The sequence below is a fragment of the Phocoena phocoena genome, chromosome 18 (assembly GCF_963924675.1).
Source record: "Phocoena phocoena chromosome 18, mPhoPho1.1, whole genome shotgun sequence".
Taxonomy (NCBI): Eukaryota; Metazoa; Chordata; class Mammalia; order Artiodactyla; family Phocoenidae; genus Phocoena; species Phocoena phocoena.
The window spans coordinates 1,222,023-1,237,335 of record NC_089236.1 but is presented as its reverse complement, the minus strand read 5'-3'; the positions used below and the strand labels follow the sequence as shown (position 1 = coordinate 1,237,335).

The window sequence follows — 15,313 nt, the reverse complement described above, 5'->3', positions numbered from 1 at the left end:
TTGAGACGATATTTCAGGCTGTGGATGTATGGAGATGGACAGCGTGTGTGGACGCATAGCAGGCTGCAAGTTTGGGAGATGGTCTGGAGGTGTGCTACAGGAGCCTTGAAAGTCTGCATGCCCTCTGACCCAGCTGTTCCACTTCTGCCCCTTCATTCAGCCTCCCGAAATACTTGCACATATGGGAAAAGCACTTACTGTAGTGTTTATATACCTTGCTGTAGCAAAGAACCGAAACAGTGTGGATGTCTCCTTGGAAGAAATTGTGGTAAATAAACTGTGGTACTCTGTATAGTGGAATATTATGGAACTTTCAAGAAATGTGGGTCTAATATGTGATAGTTTTTTTTGTTTTTTAATTTTTTGGCTGTGCCGCATGGCATGCGGGGTCTTAATTCCCTGACCAGGGATCAGACCCGTGCCCCCTGCAGTGGAAGTGTGGAATCTTAACCACTGGACCTCGAGGGAAGTCCCAAATTCAAGTTTTGCTTTTTGGAACTTTCTGGAATTTTTTCCCCAGATATTTTCCATCTGTAGTTGGTTTAATCCTCAGATGTGGAACCTGTGGATTCGGAGGGAAGATGATGATTATTTACAAGTGTAAATTGTAGTGCATTTACATCTCATGATTCTTGCAGAACAGTTTTTCTAAAAAGATTGAACTCTCCACATAAATCAGTTTCATGTGAGTTTGAATTTAATTTTAGGTGTAAATTTATGAATATTTTAATGTTCCTGTGACAGTTATTGTTACTTGCAGAGGTTATACAAGAAACCACAAGTAGCTTAATGATTTGTATGTAATTAAAAACGCCTATTTATGTATCCTGTGGTTGTATCTTCAATTGTAGGAAAAAAGTAAAATTGTCTTCCTCATTAATAAATGGTTCATACAGAGCTTTATGTTAAAACAGCATTCTTCTCCATTGAATGTGACAATCTCTGAATTTAATTTCTGTTTCTAAACCTGTAGATGTTTGCTTTGCTGTAGCAGTTTGAAAATCAGAAATTCTTTTTAAAAAATATTTGTTTATTATTTGGTTGCACTGGGTCTTAGTTGCGGCAGGTGGGCTCCTTAGTTGCATCTTGCCAGCTCCTTAGTTGCGGCATGTGGGATCTAGTTCCCTGCCTAGGGGTTGAACCCGGGCCCCCTGCGTTGGGAGCACAGAGTCTTAACCACTGCGCCACTAGGGAAGTCTCCAGAGAGAAGAATCAAACTTTTTGAAAAATTCTGATAACTCCCTGAAATGCTTTATTGTGGTGTCCGTGTGTACATTTTTGTTTTGTAGTTTACTGAGAAAGTTTACTGACTTCCTGTCACAGTGCTCAGGCTGGAGAGTTAATGTCTGTGCAGGTGCCTCAGGGACGGGCTCTGGGGATGGAGAGCCAAGCTGGCCTCGCCATGGGTCTGGGTGCTGCTGCCTGCTTGGGCCCAGCTCCCACCCTAGCCACCTTGACCTGGTGCCCCAGGCTGCCTCGAGACACGTGTGCGTGTGCCTGGCCACCATCCTGTCCTCACTACTCCCATGCACGCTCCATTGTCCCATTGGGCTTCGCTTACAAAATACAGGTTCAGAGATAAAATGATTAAGAATTTCAGGATGGCGAGCGCAGAGTATTGCATTAAGCATGGGGCCCTGTGGAGAGTTGGGCCCCATGCTACTGCCCCGGTCACACATTGAGGAAGCTGGCCTTGGGCTGCGCAGACGGGGCATCAGTCCACACGTTGGATCTGCTGTCTCCTTCCTGAACCTTACATGCATGGATTCCCTCGGCTTAGAACACCCTTCTCCCTCTTTTGCCTAGTTGACATTTAATTTTTCAGATCTCAGTGTAGGTGTTTACTTTGACAGAAAAGTCTGACCACTCTGAACTAGGTTAAATTCTCTTCCCATGGCACCATTTGCTTTAGTAACATTGATGGCATCCACAGTTTTATGCTGCTTATTTGATTATATGATTGACTTCTCTGCTGGATTGTAAGCTCCTTGGGAACATGGATTCTGTTTGTTTTTGTTTATCAATGACTCACTGTTGCGTCTGAAGCATCTAGCACATTGCCTGGCACATAGTGGACATTTGATCGTAATTTGTGGATGGAAATATGCTGTAAGGGAAGGGTTCCAGAGACAGATTGCCCGGGTTTGAACTGAAGTTTTATTACTGCTTTCCCTTGTGAGGCTTTCGATAAGTTTTTATCTTTCCAGCTTCTTCCTTTTTTTTTTTTTTAAATTTATTTATTTTTGGCTGTGTTGGGTCTTTGCTGCTGTGCGCGGGTTTTCTCCAGTTGCGGTGAGCGGGGGCTACTCTTCGTTGCAGCGCGCGGGCTTCTCATTGCGGTGGCTTCTCTTGTTGCAGGGCACGGGCTCTAGGAGTGCGGGCTCAGTAGTTGTGGCTTGAGGGCTCTAGAGCGCAGGCTCAGTAGTTGTGGCACACGGGCTTAGTTGCTCCGCGGCATGTGGGATCTTCCCGGAGCAGGGATGGAACCTGTGACCCCTGCATTGGCAGGCGGATTCTCAACCACTGCGCCACCAGGGAAGCCCATATTTCCAGCTTCTGAGGACCCTTCTCCCATCTTTTTCTCTGCATCAGCCGCACTAGTTCTTTCTCCATCCTTCCCTCTCCTGTCCTTGGTCCTGTCACAGAACCTTTCATACACTGTTCCCTCTGCCTAAAACGCGCTTTCTCTCTCTCACCTGATCCTTCAGGTCTCCCCACAGTCGCTTTCTCAGGAAAGCCTGCCTTAGCTTCTCAGAAAGGTGAGACTCACCTGTCCTATACTTAGATAACACCTGCCCCATCTGGAATTTTACATTTATTTGTGTGGTTAATTAATGAATGTTGGTCTCCCTAGCTAGATGCTAATATGTGTTAGTTTAGGGACCTTGTTTGCACATAATAGTTGCTTGGTAATATTTGTTGAATGAAAGAAATGAATAAAGGGGGAAGGGAGATGAGCCTAGAGAAATAGGCAGGGGCTGGGCTATCTAAGGTCTTATTTGCACAATAATTAGCTTGGACTCACCCTGTAGTGTGACATGTCAGTTCTGTGGTTTCACTCTGACAGCAGTGTGAAAATCTCATCTGAGGGAAGCAATTTGTGAGGTGGAAGACCAGTTAGGAGGCTGTTAAGTTGTTCTGCAAAGAGATGATGAGACTCTGAACAAAGCCAGGGTGGAAGGGAATATATTAATATTCTTAAAATTTGTTTTACTGCTAAGGTGACTCTTATGGTAAAAAGAGAGTGAATATATATTTGGCGGGAGCTAGGGAGTACACCAAAACAGCTTGTATAAGCTAAAATTTCTCAATTTTTATCTTAAAAAGTTAATAGAGGGACTTCCCTGGTGGTCCAGTGGTTAAGACACCACACTCCCAATGCAGGGGGCCCGGGTTCGATCCATGGTCGGGAACTAGATCCCACGTGCTGCAGCTATGCACCTAAGACCTGGCACAGCCAAATAAATAAAATCTTTCAGAAAAGGTTAATAGGAATTTTATTCTAGTCCATAATATATCCATGTTTTAATACAAAATTATTTGACCCCAATCTTGCTGGTCTATCTATATTTTGTGGATTTGTGGCAGGAATTAGAGAACTAATTAGAAAACAACAGTAGTATGATAGTGACCTAATCAGATAAGATGTTAGAAAAATCACCCTATTGCTAGACTAGGCAGCACACATGGAGCAGTGTTGACATTTAGGAATTGAGCAGCAGTAGAGCATAGAGAGTCTGGAGCCAGACTGCATTCCTCTTGACTCCACCCCGTGACTAGCTGTGTGACATTTGGCAAGTCACTTAACCTCTATGCGTCTGTTTCTTCTTCTCTAAACTAGGAAAATAATTATTTCCAGGGAGTTAATGTGTAGATTAAATGATTTCGTTTACGTTAAAAGGAAAGTGTTTAGAATAGTGCCTCGTACATAATAAGTGCTCTGTAAGTGATAGCAGTTATTTTGTACATTAATCTATCACATAACATCGCATCAAATCATATGAATCTAGGTAACCTTATAGTAAGCACTCTGTAAATATTTGTTGAATTAATTAAATTTCTTCAAGAGTAGCGTCTTCTATATCTGCACTCTGCAGTGTGGTGGCCAGTAGCCACATGTGGGTGTTGAGCTCTTGAAACGTGCCTTGTGCAGAGGAGGAACTGAATTTTTTACTTTAATTAATTTACAGAGTCAGTGGGGCTAGGGACTGCCATATTGGGCTGCATGAGTCTGGAGTGTGACTGTATCTCTTTGCGTTCATCTTCTGCTCTGTAAATACTGAGTCCAGGTTTCAAATACTCCTCTTGGGTCTTGTCTCTACTCCTGGTTGTTACATTCTCACCCTCAAAATGTAGTACTGATTCTAGACATCAGATGAATCTTTAATACATTTTCGCTTATTATTCTGATTCTTTTCCCTGCTTTAGAGTCATCAAAACAATACTTTTGAAAACATTGATGGCATTTAATATTTTATTTATTTATGTATGTATGTACGTATGTATGTCTGTGTTGGGTCTTCGTTGCTGCGCGCGGGCTTTGTCTAGTTGCAGCAAGTGGGGGCTACTCTTCGTTGCGGTGCGTGGGCTTCTCATTGCAGTGCCTTCGCTTGTTGGGGAGCACGGGCTCTAGGCGCGCGGGCTCAGTAGTTGTGGCACGTGGACTCAGTAGTTGTGGCTCGCGGGCTCTAGAGCGTAGGCTGAGCAGTTGTGGTGCACGGGCTCAGTTGCTCCGTGGCATGTGGGATCTTCCCGGACCAGGGCTCGAACCCATGTCCCCTGCATTGGTAGGCGGATTCTTAACCACTGCGCCACCAGGGAGGTCCCAATGGCATATAATATTGATGAGCAGAAGATGACCATATTTTTTGCTTCCTAATTGTGAGCCATTTTTATTTTTAGATTTATAGACACCAGTTAGAATGAGCAAGACAGTTACTTTTTTATTATCTTTGTATACACACCTGCCTTTAGCATTTATCCTTCAATGAACTGTATCAAGCAAACTTTTTACACAGATATCGTAAGAGAGTAAAAAATACTGTCATATCCTTTTAGCAAAACAAGTTGGTTCCAGTTATTGTCACGGAATATTGGGTAATAAAGTGATTCTAGCGTAATGACTGACTGGATGAGAATACCGTGTTTCCTTTTTGTCCTTGGAAGTATATTGTTCATTCACTGATTCTTGAGTTTGAGAAAATTCACCTAGGGCAGGGTTTCTCAACTTTGTCACTGTTGGTGTTTTGGGCTGGGTTGTGCATTGTAGGATGTTTAGCAGCATCCCTGCCCTTTATACACTAGTTGCCAATAGCACTCCCCAGTGTGGCAACCAAAAATGTCTCCAGACGTTGCTAGATGTCCCTTGTGGGACAAAGTTGCCTCAGTTGAGAACCACTGATGTAGAATGTCAATATCTCAAGACTCAAGTTCTGAGGTTACACTTTTATGATTAGTTTTATCATCGTTAATGGAGTTTGTCTGTTAAAACTTTCTGCAGTGATACGAATGTTCTGAATCTGTGTTGTCCAGTGTGGTAGCCACCAGACACGAGTGCTATTAAGCACTTGAAATGTGGCCAGTGTAGCCAAGGAACTGAATTTTTTTTTTGTTTAATTTACTTTTAACAAAGGTGGCTGGTGGCTGCTGTTTCGGACAGTGCAGGTTTAGTGTGCTGCTGTATGTCTTTTTGCATTCAGCTTCTGACTTATCTCTTAATTGTGAAATGCCTTTCCTTATCAGTTTTTTTCTCTTTGTCATTATGGGTAGAAAATTCTCAATTCCCAACACTCTTCAATGAAATCTTAAAAAAAAAAAAGACTACAAAGATGGTGTTCCCAGATTTCATTTATACCTTGCTGAAAGATCATGTTATACTCTGAGCAATGTAGTAAAAAAGTTGAGGATAATGTAATAGTGCTGATTTATTTTTATTTTGTTATTGTATTACTTTTCTAGGTGATTTTATCATTTCTTATTTATCTTTTTAATAAATTATTTATTTTATTTAATTTTGGCTGCATTGGGTCTTCGTTGCTGCTCGCGGGCTTTCTCTAGTTGCGGCAAGTGGGGGCTACTCTTTGTTGTAGTGCGCGGGCTTCTCACTGCGGTGGCTTCTCTTGTTGCAGAACACGGGCTCTAGGCACGCAGGCTTCAGTAGTTGTGACACATGGGCTTAGTTGCTCCGCGGCATGTGGGATCTTTCCGGACCAGGGATCAAACCCATGTCCCCTGCATTGGCAGGTGGATTCTTAACCACTGCACCAGCAGGGAAGCCCCCATACTCAGTATTTTTGTAGATTATATTCCATTATAGGTTATTACAAGATAATGGCCGTAATTCCCTGTGCTGTACAGTGTATCCTTGTTACCTATTTAACGTAGTTCTTTAATGGAAATATTTTCATTTTTATCTAGAGAGCTGTAGAGGGTGCTATATCATTAGGAACAGTAGTCTGAACTGGCTTTAGCTAATTATAAGAATTGCTTTAGGCAAGAGAATCAAAGTTAATTTTTCTTGGATTTACTTCTTTTTTTTCTATTTTAACTGAAAGTAGAGTAACTAATGTTGCATAATTGATATAGTTTGTAATGAATATTAATCTAATATACCTGGTTATGTTTTTCATCTTCCAGAGTCTTTGAATACAGTTGAAATGATGATTTCCCCACTTTACATTGGTTACAATAACAAAGGTTTATTTTCCTGCCAACTCCCCCACCCTCCCCTCCCCTCCCAAATTGAGAAATCTGATATTTTGATCTGTATGCTGTATAAGCAATCTCTTCTTCTCTTCAGATGGGTCTCAGTAAGGTCAAAGATAACCTTTGAATGTATATTTTAGGAATGTATATTTTAGGTAGCGCTGGTTCAGAAGAGTATTATCTTTGGAGGAAAGACTGTTAGAACAAAATGGAATTTAAAAACCTGAGCAGACTTTTAGGAGCTGTTTTTGTTGAGAGAGGAGGCTGGCTTTTCTGGCTGATTAATTTATTATTCAGAAAGGAGTTTGGTAAACTCCAAACTCGGCTGTTCCTAATTTTTCTGGTTTAATAGTGATTTTAGAAAACTTGAGGTAGAATTATCTGATAATATTTCTATCTTAAAGGATTGTTTTTAGAAGTTCAATTTTTAGTAACTTTGGATTCAGTTTCACCAGGGCTGAAGAATAGAAATTATTTGAACTTGGTCAGTTTAGATGGAGTGGTATATTTCAGAATAAAAGGCAATGAGTAGGCTGTGTTTTTTTTAAAAAATTACAAAAAGATGTTAAATAAATATATCTTTCTTAAAAGTAGGCAACTTGAAAGGATTCTGATCCACACCTTGTCAGGAATTTGTTTCTTTTCCCTGAAACTGTATTTTAAATATTTATCATGAAGTTTAATACTATAGTTACTTAAGAAAAATTAAGCAAGAATTTGTACTCCGGTAGTCCCCTGAAAGTGAAAGTATTTCTTTTGTTGTGGGTAAAAGGATTGCTATTGTTCAAGCTTCCTTATTAAACAAGTGTGCTCTGTGTTTGTGTTTGTTTTTAAATCTCAAGGCACCACCTTCCATGGTTAACACTGAGCAGCGCCAGCATGCTGAGCATATATTCTTATCATTTAGGAAATCAAAATCACCATTTGCAGTTTGCAAGCATATTTTGGGTAAGTGTTTACTTTAAAAATACCTAGTTTTTCTATCTTGAACGTTAGATATTTTAAATTCCTTTAAAAATAAGCAGGTTTGTACAGTTATAATTTTCCATTAATAATCATTCCACTGAAGTGGCTTTAAAGATATTCCATAAAGCCAGAGAGAAAACTCTGATTTTGCTTTGGATTTTTCTTCCTTAAATAAAACATTCAATAAGTTGTTTTATTATTGACCGTAATATCAAGGCTGTTAATGGTGGGAGGAAAATCTAATGTTTTTTCTGTTGTTTTCAAGTATGATATCACTTATAGGAAATGTACTATAACGTATCCCAGTGTTTTAAAATTAAGATTATTTTTGGGGGTTTCTACAGTTTCTTTTAGTTGTTTTTTCATCATTTTTTAAAAACCATGTAGTTTGTACTCAGCTCGCTTAGCGAGTATTGGTTAGTTCTGTGTAGGATCTTCATTGTATGTCCTAAAATGAAGCATTGATTTTTACTCTTGTAAAAAGTGTTTTGTGAGTACCTTATGTCTGACATATGTATGGAAGTGATCTCTTTCCTTTAAAAATTATCACAGAAGTCATAACTTATTCAGAGATGGCATTTTCTCTGCCTCTTAGGTATTTTTCAATAATAGTTAAGAGAGATTTCATTGGTTATTGTTATTTTATAATCTGATAATTGTTGGCTGTTTTTCTTAATTGGAGCCACTTTTTTTGTAACCCATATTGAAGGCTCAGAAAAGAAGGCTATTTGAGTTGTCCATGACCACAGAATTGGTTAGTTGAGCGTTAGGAACGAAACTATCTGACCTTTTATTCTTGTGCTTTTAGGAAGACTAATCCGTAGCCACCAGCACTCTGGTTTCTGGATGGAAACAGCCTGCCATTCCAGCTCTGTGGGCAGAGTGCTCTCCAGCTCAGGGCTGGGGTGAGGACTGTGGGGCTCAGTGGGCAGGGCCGGGCGCCAGGGTGCCTGCGGCCTGGAAGCAGCTTGAAGTCACTTCACCTCTCAGGCCCTTTTTTCATCTGTGAAATGGGCATAATGATGTCGTTTGCCTTAAATGGACTTGACTGTCTTAAGTCGTAGTGAGGTGCAGACGTAGTAACATATGAAAGCACTTTGTGAACAGTCATGTAAATGTCATTGCCCCGTTACTTCATTTCAGATGGCCTTTGAAATATGCTCTGTCCTCTGCACGGAGCTAGCATCAGCGGTAAAGGCGGCCTTGTCTCCTTCAGGAGTTAGATCTTACATTAGAGAAGCAGTTTAATAACCACCTTTAATTCTAAATGAGGCGGGGATTTTTGTTTTTTGGGTTTTTTTGAGTAGCCTGTTTTTATACTCGGTTGAATTTGCTTCTGGCACTAAGGAAATTTGTTATCTTGTGGAGAATAACTCAGTGTTAAATTAAAAGAAGCAAAACTAAACATCATTAAGAATTTAAGGGAGCCTTGCTTCATCCTTACTGCCTTGAAACTGCTGAGCGTTAATAGATGTAGAAAACCTCAGATGATCTGAGTCTGGCTCTTGTGGCTGTGCCCTCACTGCATAAACAGGGTCCCAGTGGTGTCTCATCTGACTTCCGACTGACTGTGACTCAGTTGTCCTTCTGTGCTAGCTGGAAATACCCGATCTAAGTGATAAGTATGTTATTAGAGTGTATTTGTTTATACCACTCTTTCCTTTTTAGAGTATGTATATTTTATGAAGAACTATTGCTTTGTTATGCTGTGAGCTTGTTTTAGAATACTTTTGTTTTCCTGGTAAAAATTTCTAAAGAATAGTATTGCTAGTTCCAGCCGCGCTATTGGAAGCAGTTTGGGTTTTGAGACATTAACTGTTTAAAAGGTTGGGTGCATGTGTTATAAGCATATCATTAATGTACTGCAAAGCCTTGTGTTACATTAATGTTTACATCTAAACTTCACAGAAAATCTTAACTCCTTACTCAGTTGCCACCAGCCCAGAAAGGTTAATTCCTCTAAGAAGACTTCTCATGCACGTGGCAGTCGATCGCAATCCAGAATTTTCACATTCTTATTTCGGGATTATAAGTCATTTTTATAGAGTGTCTGGGTGATAGATTCTAATGAAGGGGAGACTTTCTCTTGGATGCTTCCCTTTTCTGGCCTCTTAAAATTCTTCCTTCCCACTGCTAACTTAAGTTTTATTATGTTTCTCATTTTATCTCATTTCTTTCTCGTCTTGTTCTTTTGTTTTCACTGTAGTTTTCATTTCTTTGCTCTTTTCTGTGTGTTTGTGCGCGTGCGTGCGTGTGCATGTTGCATGCTTGTGCGTTTTGTTAGAAGAGCACTTTCAGACCTCTTGGCCTCAGAAGTCTTTGGCACTTAGGAATTTACTAGTTTTGTAGGGTCAGGTGTTCCTTCAAAAAAGCTGTGAGTTCTGCTCTTGTTAAAGAAATACCCCCAGACCTTGAGGGTTCGGTCCAGCACTTCTGGAGCTAACTTAGCAGCTTCCTTTTGCCCTTTTCTCAGGGAGAAAAGGATTTCTTTGGTTTCTTATCTCGGAGGTATCCGAGACAAAACAGAACAAGCCTGAGACTTGTTACATTACCGTTGGTGTGCTTGTGTGTGTCACCGTGGAGCTTACGTTGCCCCTGCTTTGGACAGGAGCCCCAGGGCCCGAGCGGGGAGCGTAGCTGCCGGAAGCCAGAACGCAGTGCTCTTCCTCTCGGCCCTTACCTTCACTCTCGCTTTAGTCTTCCTGGCTCGAATTTCAGATGGCCGACAAGATGCGTGTGAATCTTATTTACGTAATTATTATTAAAGAGTTACTGTGGTAGGAAGTGAAAGCTTCCTGCTAAAGTGGCTTAAACTACATTGTCATCTAAACAGTGTCCTAGTCAGTGGGAAATCATCCCTAAGAGTATTAGAAATTCTAGATGAACTGTGAGTTCTGCACAAGGACCTTGCAATTTTGAGCATCTTTCCAGCAGGAAGCAAGAATAAGGCTCCTGTGTGTGTCAAGTCCTCATCCTCTGCTGGCAGGCTTCCGGAGCTCCCGCGAGCATCTTCTGCACGTTTCTGTTGTGTTTAAGTGCAGTCTATGAAGGCCAATGGCAGTTTTTATGAGAAAGTGTAATTTATTAGGTTAGGAAAACTTTTAACTTTGGAATCTGGCTTTCTTTTTTTCAGATTCCTCCATTCTTAGAGACAGTTTCTTATAGGAATAGTAATTTAGAGATCTTCATTGATACCAAACAGAGAAATCTAAGGAAAAGAGGTATCTTGAAAACTTCTGAATGTGATTTACTTTCTGTAATTGTTCCCCTACTGACCCTTGCAAAAAAGGGGAGGGGGCAGAAAAAAGCTAGGCTGTAAGCACAGGGAGTTAGACAGGAGCGTGTTTCCTTGCTCACGAGAAGCAGGAGTGTGTGCTGGGCCTTGTCTAGTTGGCACCTGCATTTAGGGCAAGGCGCATGTCACCAGAGGACATCACCCAGCCACGCGGGCTGCAGTTTCCTCTCACAGTCTCTTGGTGCATCAGTTTCTTCAACAGTCAAATGCAGGGATCGGATTAGATGATCTTCGGAGTTCTATTTCTAAAATTCTATGAGTCCCTACAATTTTGCTTCCTTGTTAAAATCCATGGTTAAGAATTTCAGGTCCTTAAAATGTTTACAATTTCAGTAGAAAGTACAGATAGGCAAACAACCATCATTTTCTTTCAAGAAGAGGTTTATAATAAGAGATGATTTGAATTACCTTTATGAGGCAGTACCATATTTCTCCTTAGTGAGCAAAATAGATAGAACTGGTTTCTGTTTCCAGTCCTCTTTGAATAAAACACTTTTTGTTTTTCTCCTGGAACTTTAAACGCATCTTTTTATAATAGGTTTACATTTTTGGAAGCTGTTGCTTTATTTATTCATTATATTTTAAGGTTTCTAAAGTTTTGTGGGTTCTGATTACCATCTCAATTAGAATTCATGTTAAGATGGCATGGACTAATCGAACTTAAAAAAAAATAAAGGTCCAGATTGGTTCCTCTTGCTAGTTTTAGTATGTTCAAAACTCCCGTGCTGTAGTCTAGTGTGATAGGAATTGATGTAGGCATACCTTTTCTCGCACATTTTTATAGAAAATTGTGTCAAGATCACTTGTAATATTTTTAAATGATCTGTGCTTGAAATGGAGAGAAAATGATGTGCCTGCCTGTATCTTCATTCTCTTCTGAGAAGTTCTTGAAGGTGTTATTCTGTGCCTAGAGGTATTTCTCGGGCTTCCAGGCACTCCTGTCTAGTGATCTTGGCAAATACCCAGGAGTTGAATCAGACTCTGCATGGGTTTCGCATGATGGTTATTTTGTAGAGCTTCAAAAAGTTTCTTTTTCTTGACTTCATTTTGACTGTTTCTCCCTTTTGATAATGCTATTTGGAAACTGACTGTAGTGGTATTGCTGAATTAAAGAAAAAATAGAAAATTAATGTAAAATATTTCTTCAGTATGTTAATTTTCTATTTTTTTCCCCTCCTGATTCAGTTCTTAGTTTGGATACTGTAACTTGCTAGTTAAAGCTGGATCTTTCTGAGTGTAGCTTTGGGATTTTACTCAGTTTGATCAGCATTGCAATCAGAAAATGCACAAGCACTTCTCACCTTGTGTAAATGTGATCCCCCCCCCTTTTTTTTTTTAACATTTTGAGAAAAAGAACATGAACATGATTGTGTTTATTTCTGAACTTGCTATTGGAGATGGGCCATCCTGCTGAAAGCTTAATTAATTACTGAACAAACATATTTTGACAGCATGGCTCCTCGCAGATAGTAATGTTCAAAGACTAGTTTATTAGATACTTTTCTGATACAAAGTTCTGTTTTGCACAGGGTGAGAATCTCTTAGGAAATTTTCTGATTGCTTTATATTTTTATTTTATTTTTTTTAAAGCTGTGTTATTTTTTAGTTCTTCATGCTTTGGAAGTAACAGTTGAAGAGAGGTGAGGAAAGTTTGTGAAAATTGTGATCGGTGATTAGCTGCCACCTGCCTGAGGTGTCTTCTGAGAGGAACTAACCTCTTTGTGGTGCTAGAGCAAAGGTCACTGGATAAAAAAGGAACAGGTAACCATCTCATTCCTTGTCTGAAAGTTCTCTTTAAAATTAAGAAATGCAGAATGTTCAGGGGAAGGTGAGCTGCTGTTTGAAGAAGGTGTCTGTTTCCTCCTTAGAAACGAGTAAGGTAGACTACGTCCTCTTTCAAGCTGCCACAGCCGTCATGGAGGCCGTTGTCCGCGAGTGGATCCTCCTGGAGAGAGGGAGCGTCGAGTCACTGCGCACATTCCTCTTAACCTACGTCTTACAGAGGCCTCAGTAAGTGCGCAGGGGAGGCGCCGCCAGACACTTCCCTGAGCCATCCTTTGGGATGCTTTTTCCTTTACTTTTTAATGATTGACATTTATGGTTAAGCTCTGTGTGGGCTTGTATTTTAAAAACCCACACACGATTGTAGGTTGTTTTGGGACTTAATGAAAGAATACTTTTTAATTTAAGCTTGTGTCACTGGGTTTTGTTTCTTTGAAGAGATTGTGCTTCGATGTTAGGGTTTTTTTTGTTGTTTAGTTCCGGGATTTTGGTTATAAATAAAAGTTGATCTTTGACTCTGTCGAAAATCCTTTATACTTAACTTGATCTTCTTTTGGTTCTTGGTATGTATTATAAGACGTAAGTGGGTAGCCAGGAGGGTGAGGGGAGATCAGGCACCATTATCAAACCAAATGTTACACGTATATATATGTGTCAATACATAGAAACGTGCATTGAAAAGGTTGTAGAAGAAAAAGTACCAGATTCTTTAACGATTTTTTTTGGATAGGGGGTCAGATTTGAGGAATGGGATGAAAGTGAATTTTCTTTTTATATTATACACGTATTGTTTTAAAAATTTACAAGATTGTGTGTATTCATTGCTTGTATGATTTAAAAACAAATGAGGAAAACTATTAGCCGTACAACTTTGGGAGAAATTCATTTACTCTGTATCTTTTTTTTTTAAAGTCCCCTTAATTCCAAGTTGTCTTCTAAGAGGAGGCAGCGTACATTGTATGTATGCAGTTTGTGCCGTTGATACTTTTTTCATAGATACTTAGTTTCACACTCAGTGAAGAAAATGTTACATAATCAGAAATGCTGGTAATTCGGAATGTTGATTGACGGCGATAAAGATGCATAAAACTTTCGAGCGTGCTGTCATACCTTTGTTCCTGCTGACTTCACTGACAGCCTCTGAGTTCATAATATTTAATAATAATTACTGGCATGACTTTTGCACTCAGTAAAGTGCTAGTAAGTGCTTCACATATCGAAAAATGTATGAGAGAAAAAAACCAAGTGTTACTTAGCCTATTAGCATTACAGGTTTAATGGACAGCGTGTTCCAGGGATGAGCAGGTATACATATCTCTGAGTGAGGGTGTGGCTTATTTTTTCTGATTTTAACAGAATAAGGAAAACTCGCCCCCATTTCAAACCTTTCTCTTCTGCTTCATGCTGGTTTTCTTCCTTTATTTAAATTTTAATCCGTTGTTTACTGAACCCTTTTGGGTGGATACCAACTTGCCCTGGAGCTGCTGATTTATCACAGCCCCACCTCCACCCCCCACTGAGCTCGGCCGGTTTCAGCTGTGTTTATGCATGTCATCTCTTGTGTCATCCAGAATCATCTCACCGTAATAATTTTGATTCAGGAGTTATTTTAGAGTTGATTGTAGGGTTCCACATTGAAATAGTTCACTTATATATTGTCTCCCAAACTCTTTCTTTTTTTTGCTGTGCAGCTTGTGGGATCTCTGTTCCCCCACTAGGGACTGAACCTGGGCCATGGTACTGAAAGCCCAGATTCCTAACTACTAGGCCACAGGGAACTCCTCCAAACTCTTATTTTGGAAAAAAGAAAACAAAGTTTTCAGCCAAGTTGAAACAGTAGTACTGGGAACACTCACGTGCCCTCTCCCTAGTAGAGGCTCAGCCAGCATTTAGTGATACTACATCCCTGAAGACTGCAGCGTGTCTCTTCTAAGAGATCATCTCAATACTCCTGATATAATTACTATATTTATATTATTTAATATAATTCTGACCTCATATTTTGATATTTCCAATGTTCTGGAAAACGCTATTTGTATCCTTTTCCTCCTTTATAGGTTACTTTTTTGATCCAGGGTTTAGCCTCAGATTACATGTTGTATTTAGTTGTTGTGTCTCCTTTTTTTTTTTTTTTTTTTTTTTTGCGGTACTCCGGCCTCTCACTGCTGTGGCCTCTCCCATGGCTCACGGGCCCAGCCGCTCCGCGGCATGTGAGATCTTCCCGGACCAGGGCACGAACCCGTGTCCCCTGCATCGGCAGGCGGACTCTCAACCACTGCGCCACCAGGGAAGCCCTGTGTCTCTTTTAATCTAGAATAATTCTGCCTTTTTTTGGTCTTTCATGACACAGACATTTTAATCTTGTAGAATGTCTGATGAATGGATTAGAGTCTAGTTAAAACTTTTGATGCTCTGCATGGGTAGAATGCTACAAGTTATATACTGTAGAATACTAAGTACGTAATGTTCTGTACTTCCCATTGCATGCATGGAAGTTTTCCTTTTCTATTTTTTCCTCCTAATTGTGATTAAAATTTGCACAGAGTGAAATGCAGGGTACACTTT

At 40.1% G+C, this 15,313-nt stretch overlaps 1 protein-coding gene across 2 annotated transcripts in view; it reads left to right on the top strand.

Annotated features, from left to right (window-relative positions):
- The window catches only part of XPO4 (exportin 4), a 105,814-nt gene that overhangs the window by 7,611 nt on the left and 82,890 nt on the right, over window positions 1-15,313 (top strand). For both annotated transcript variants that reach the window (XM_065895960.1, XM_065895959.1), the window contains exons 2-3: window positions 7,548-7,653; window positions 12,835-12,976. In XM_065895960.1, the coding sequence (XP_065752032.1) occupies window positions 7,548-7,653; window positions 12,835-12,976 (248 nt within the window). The remainder of the gene's footprint in view (window positions 1-7,547; window positions 7,654-12,834; window positions 12,977-15,313) is intronic.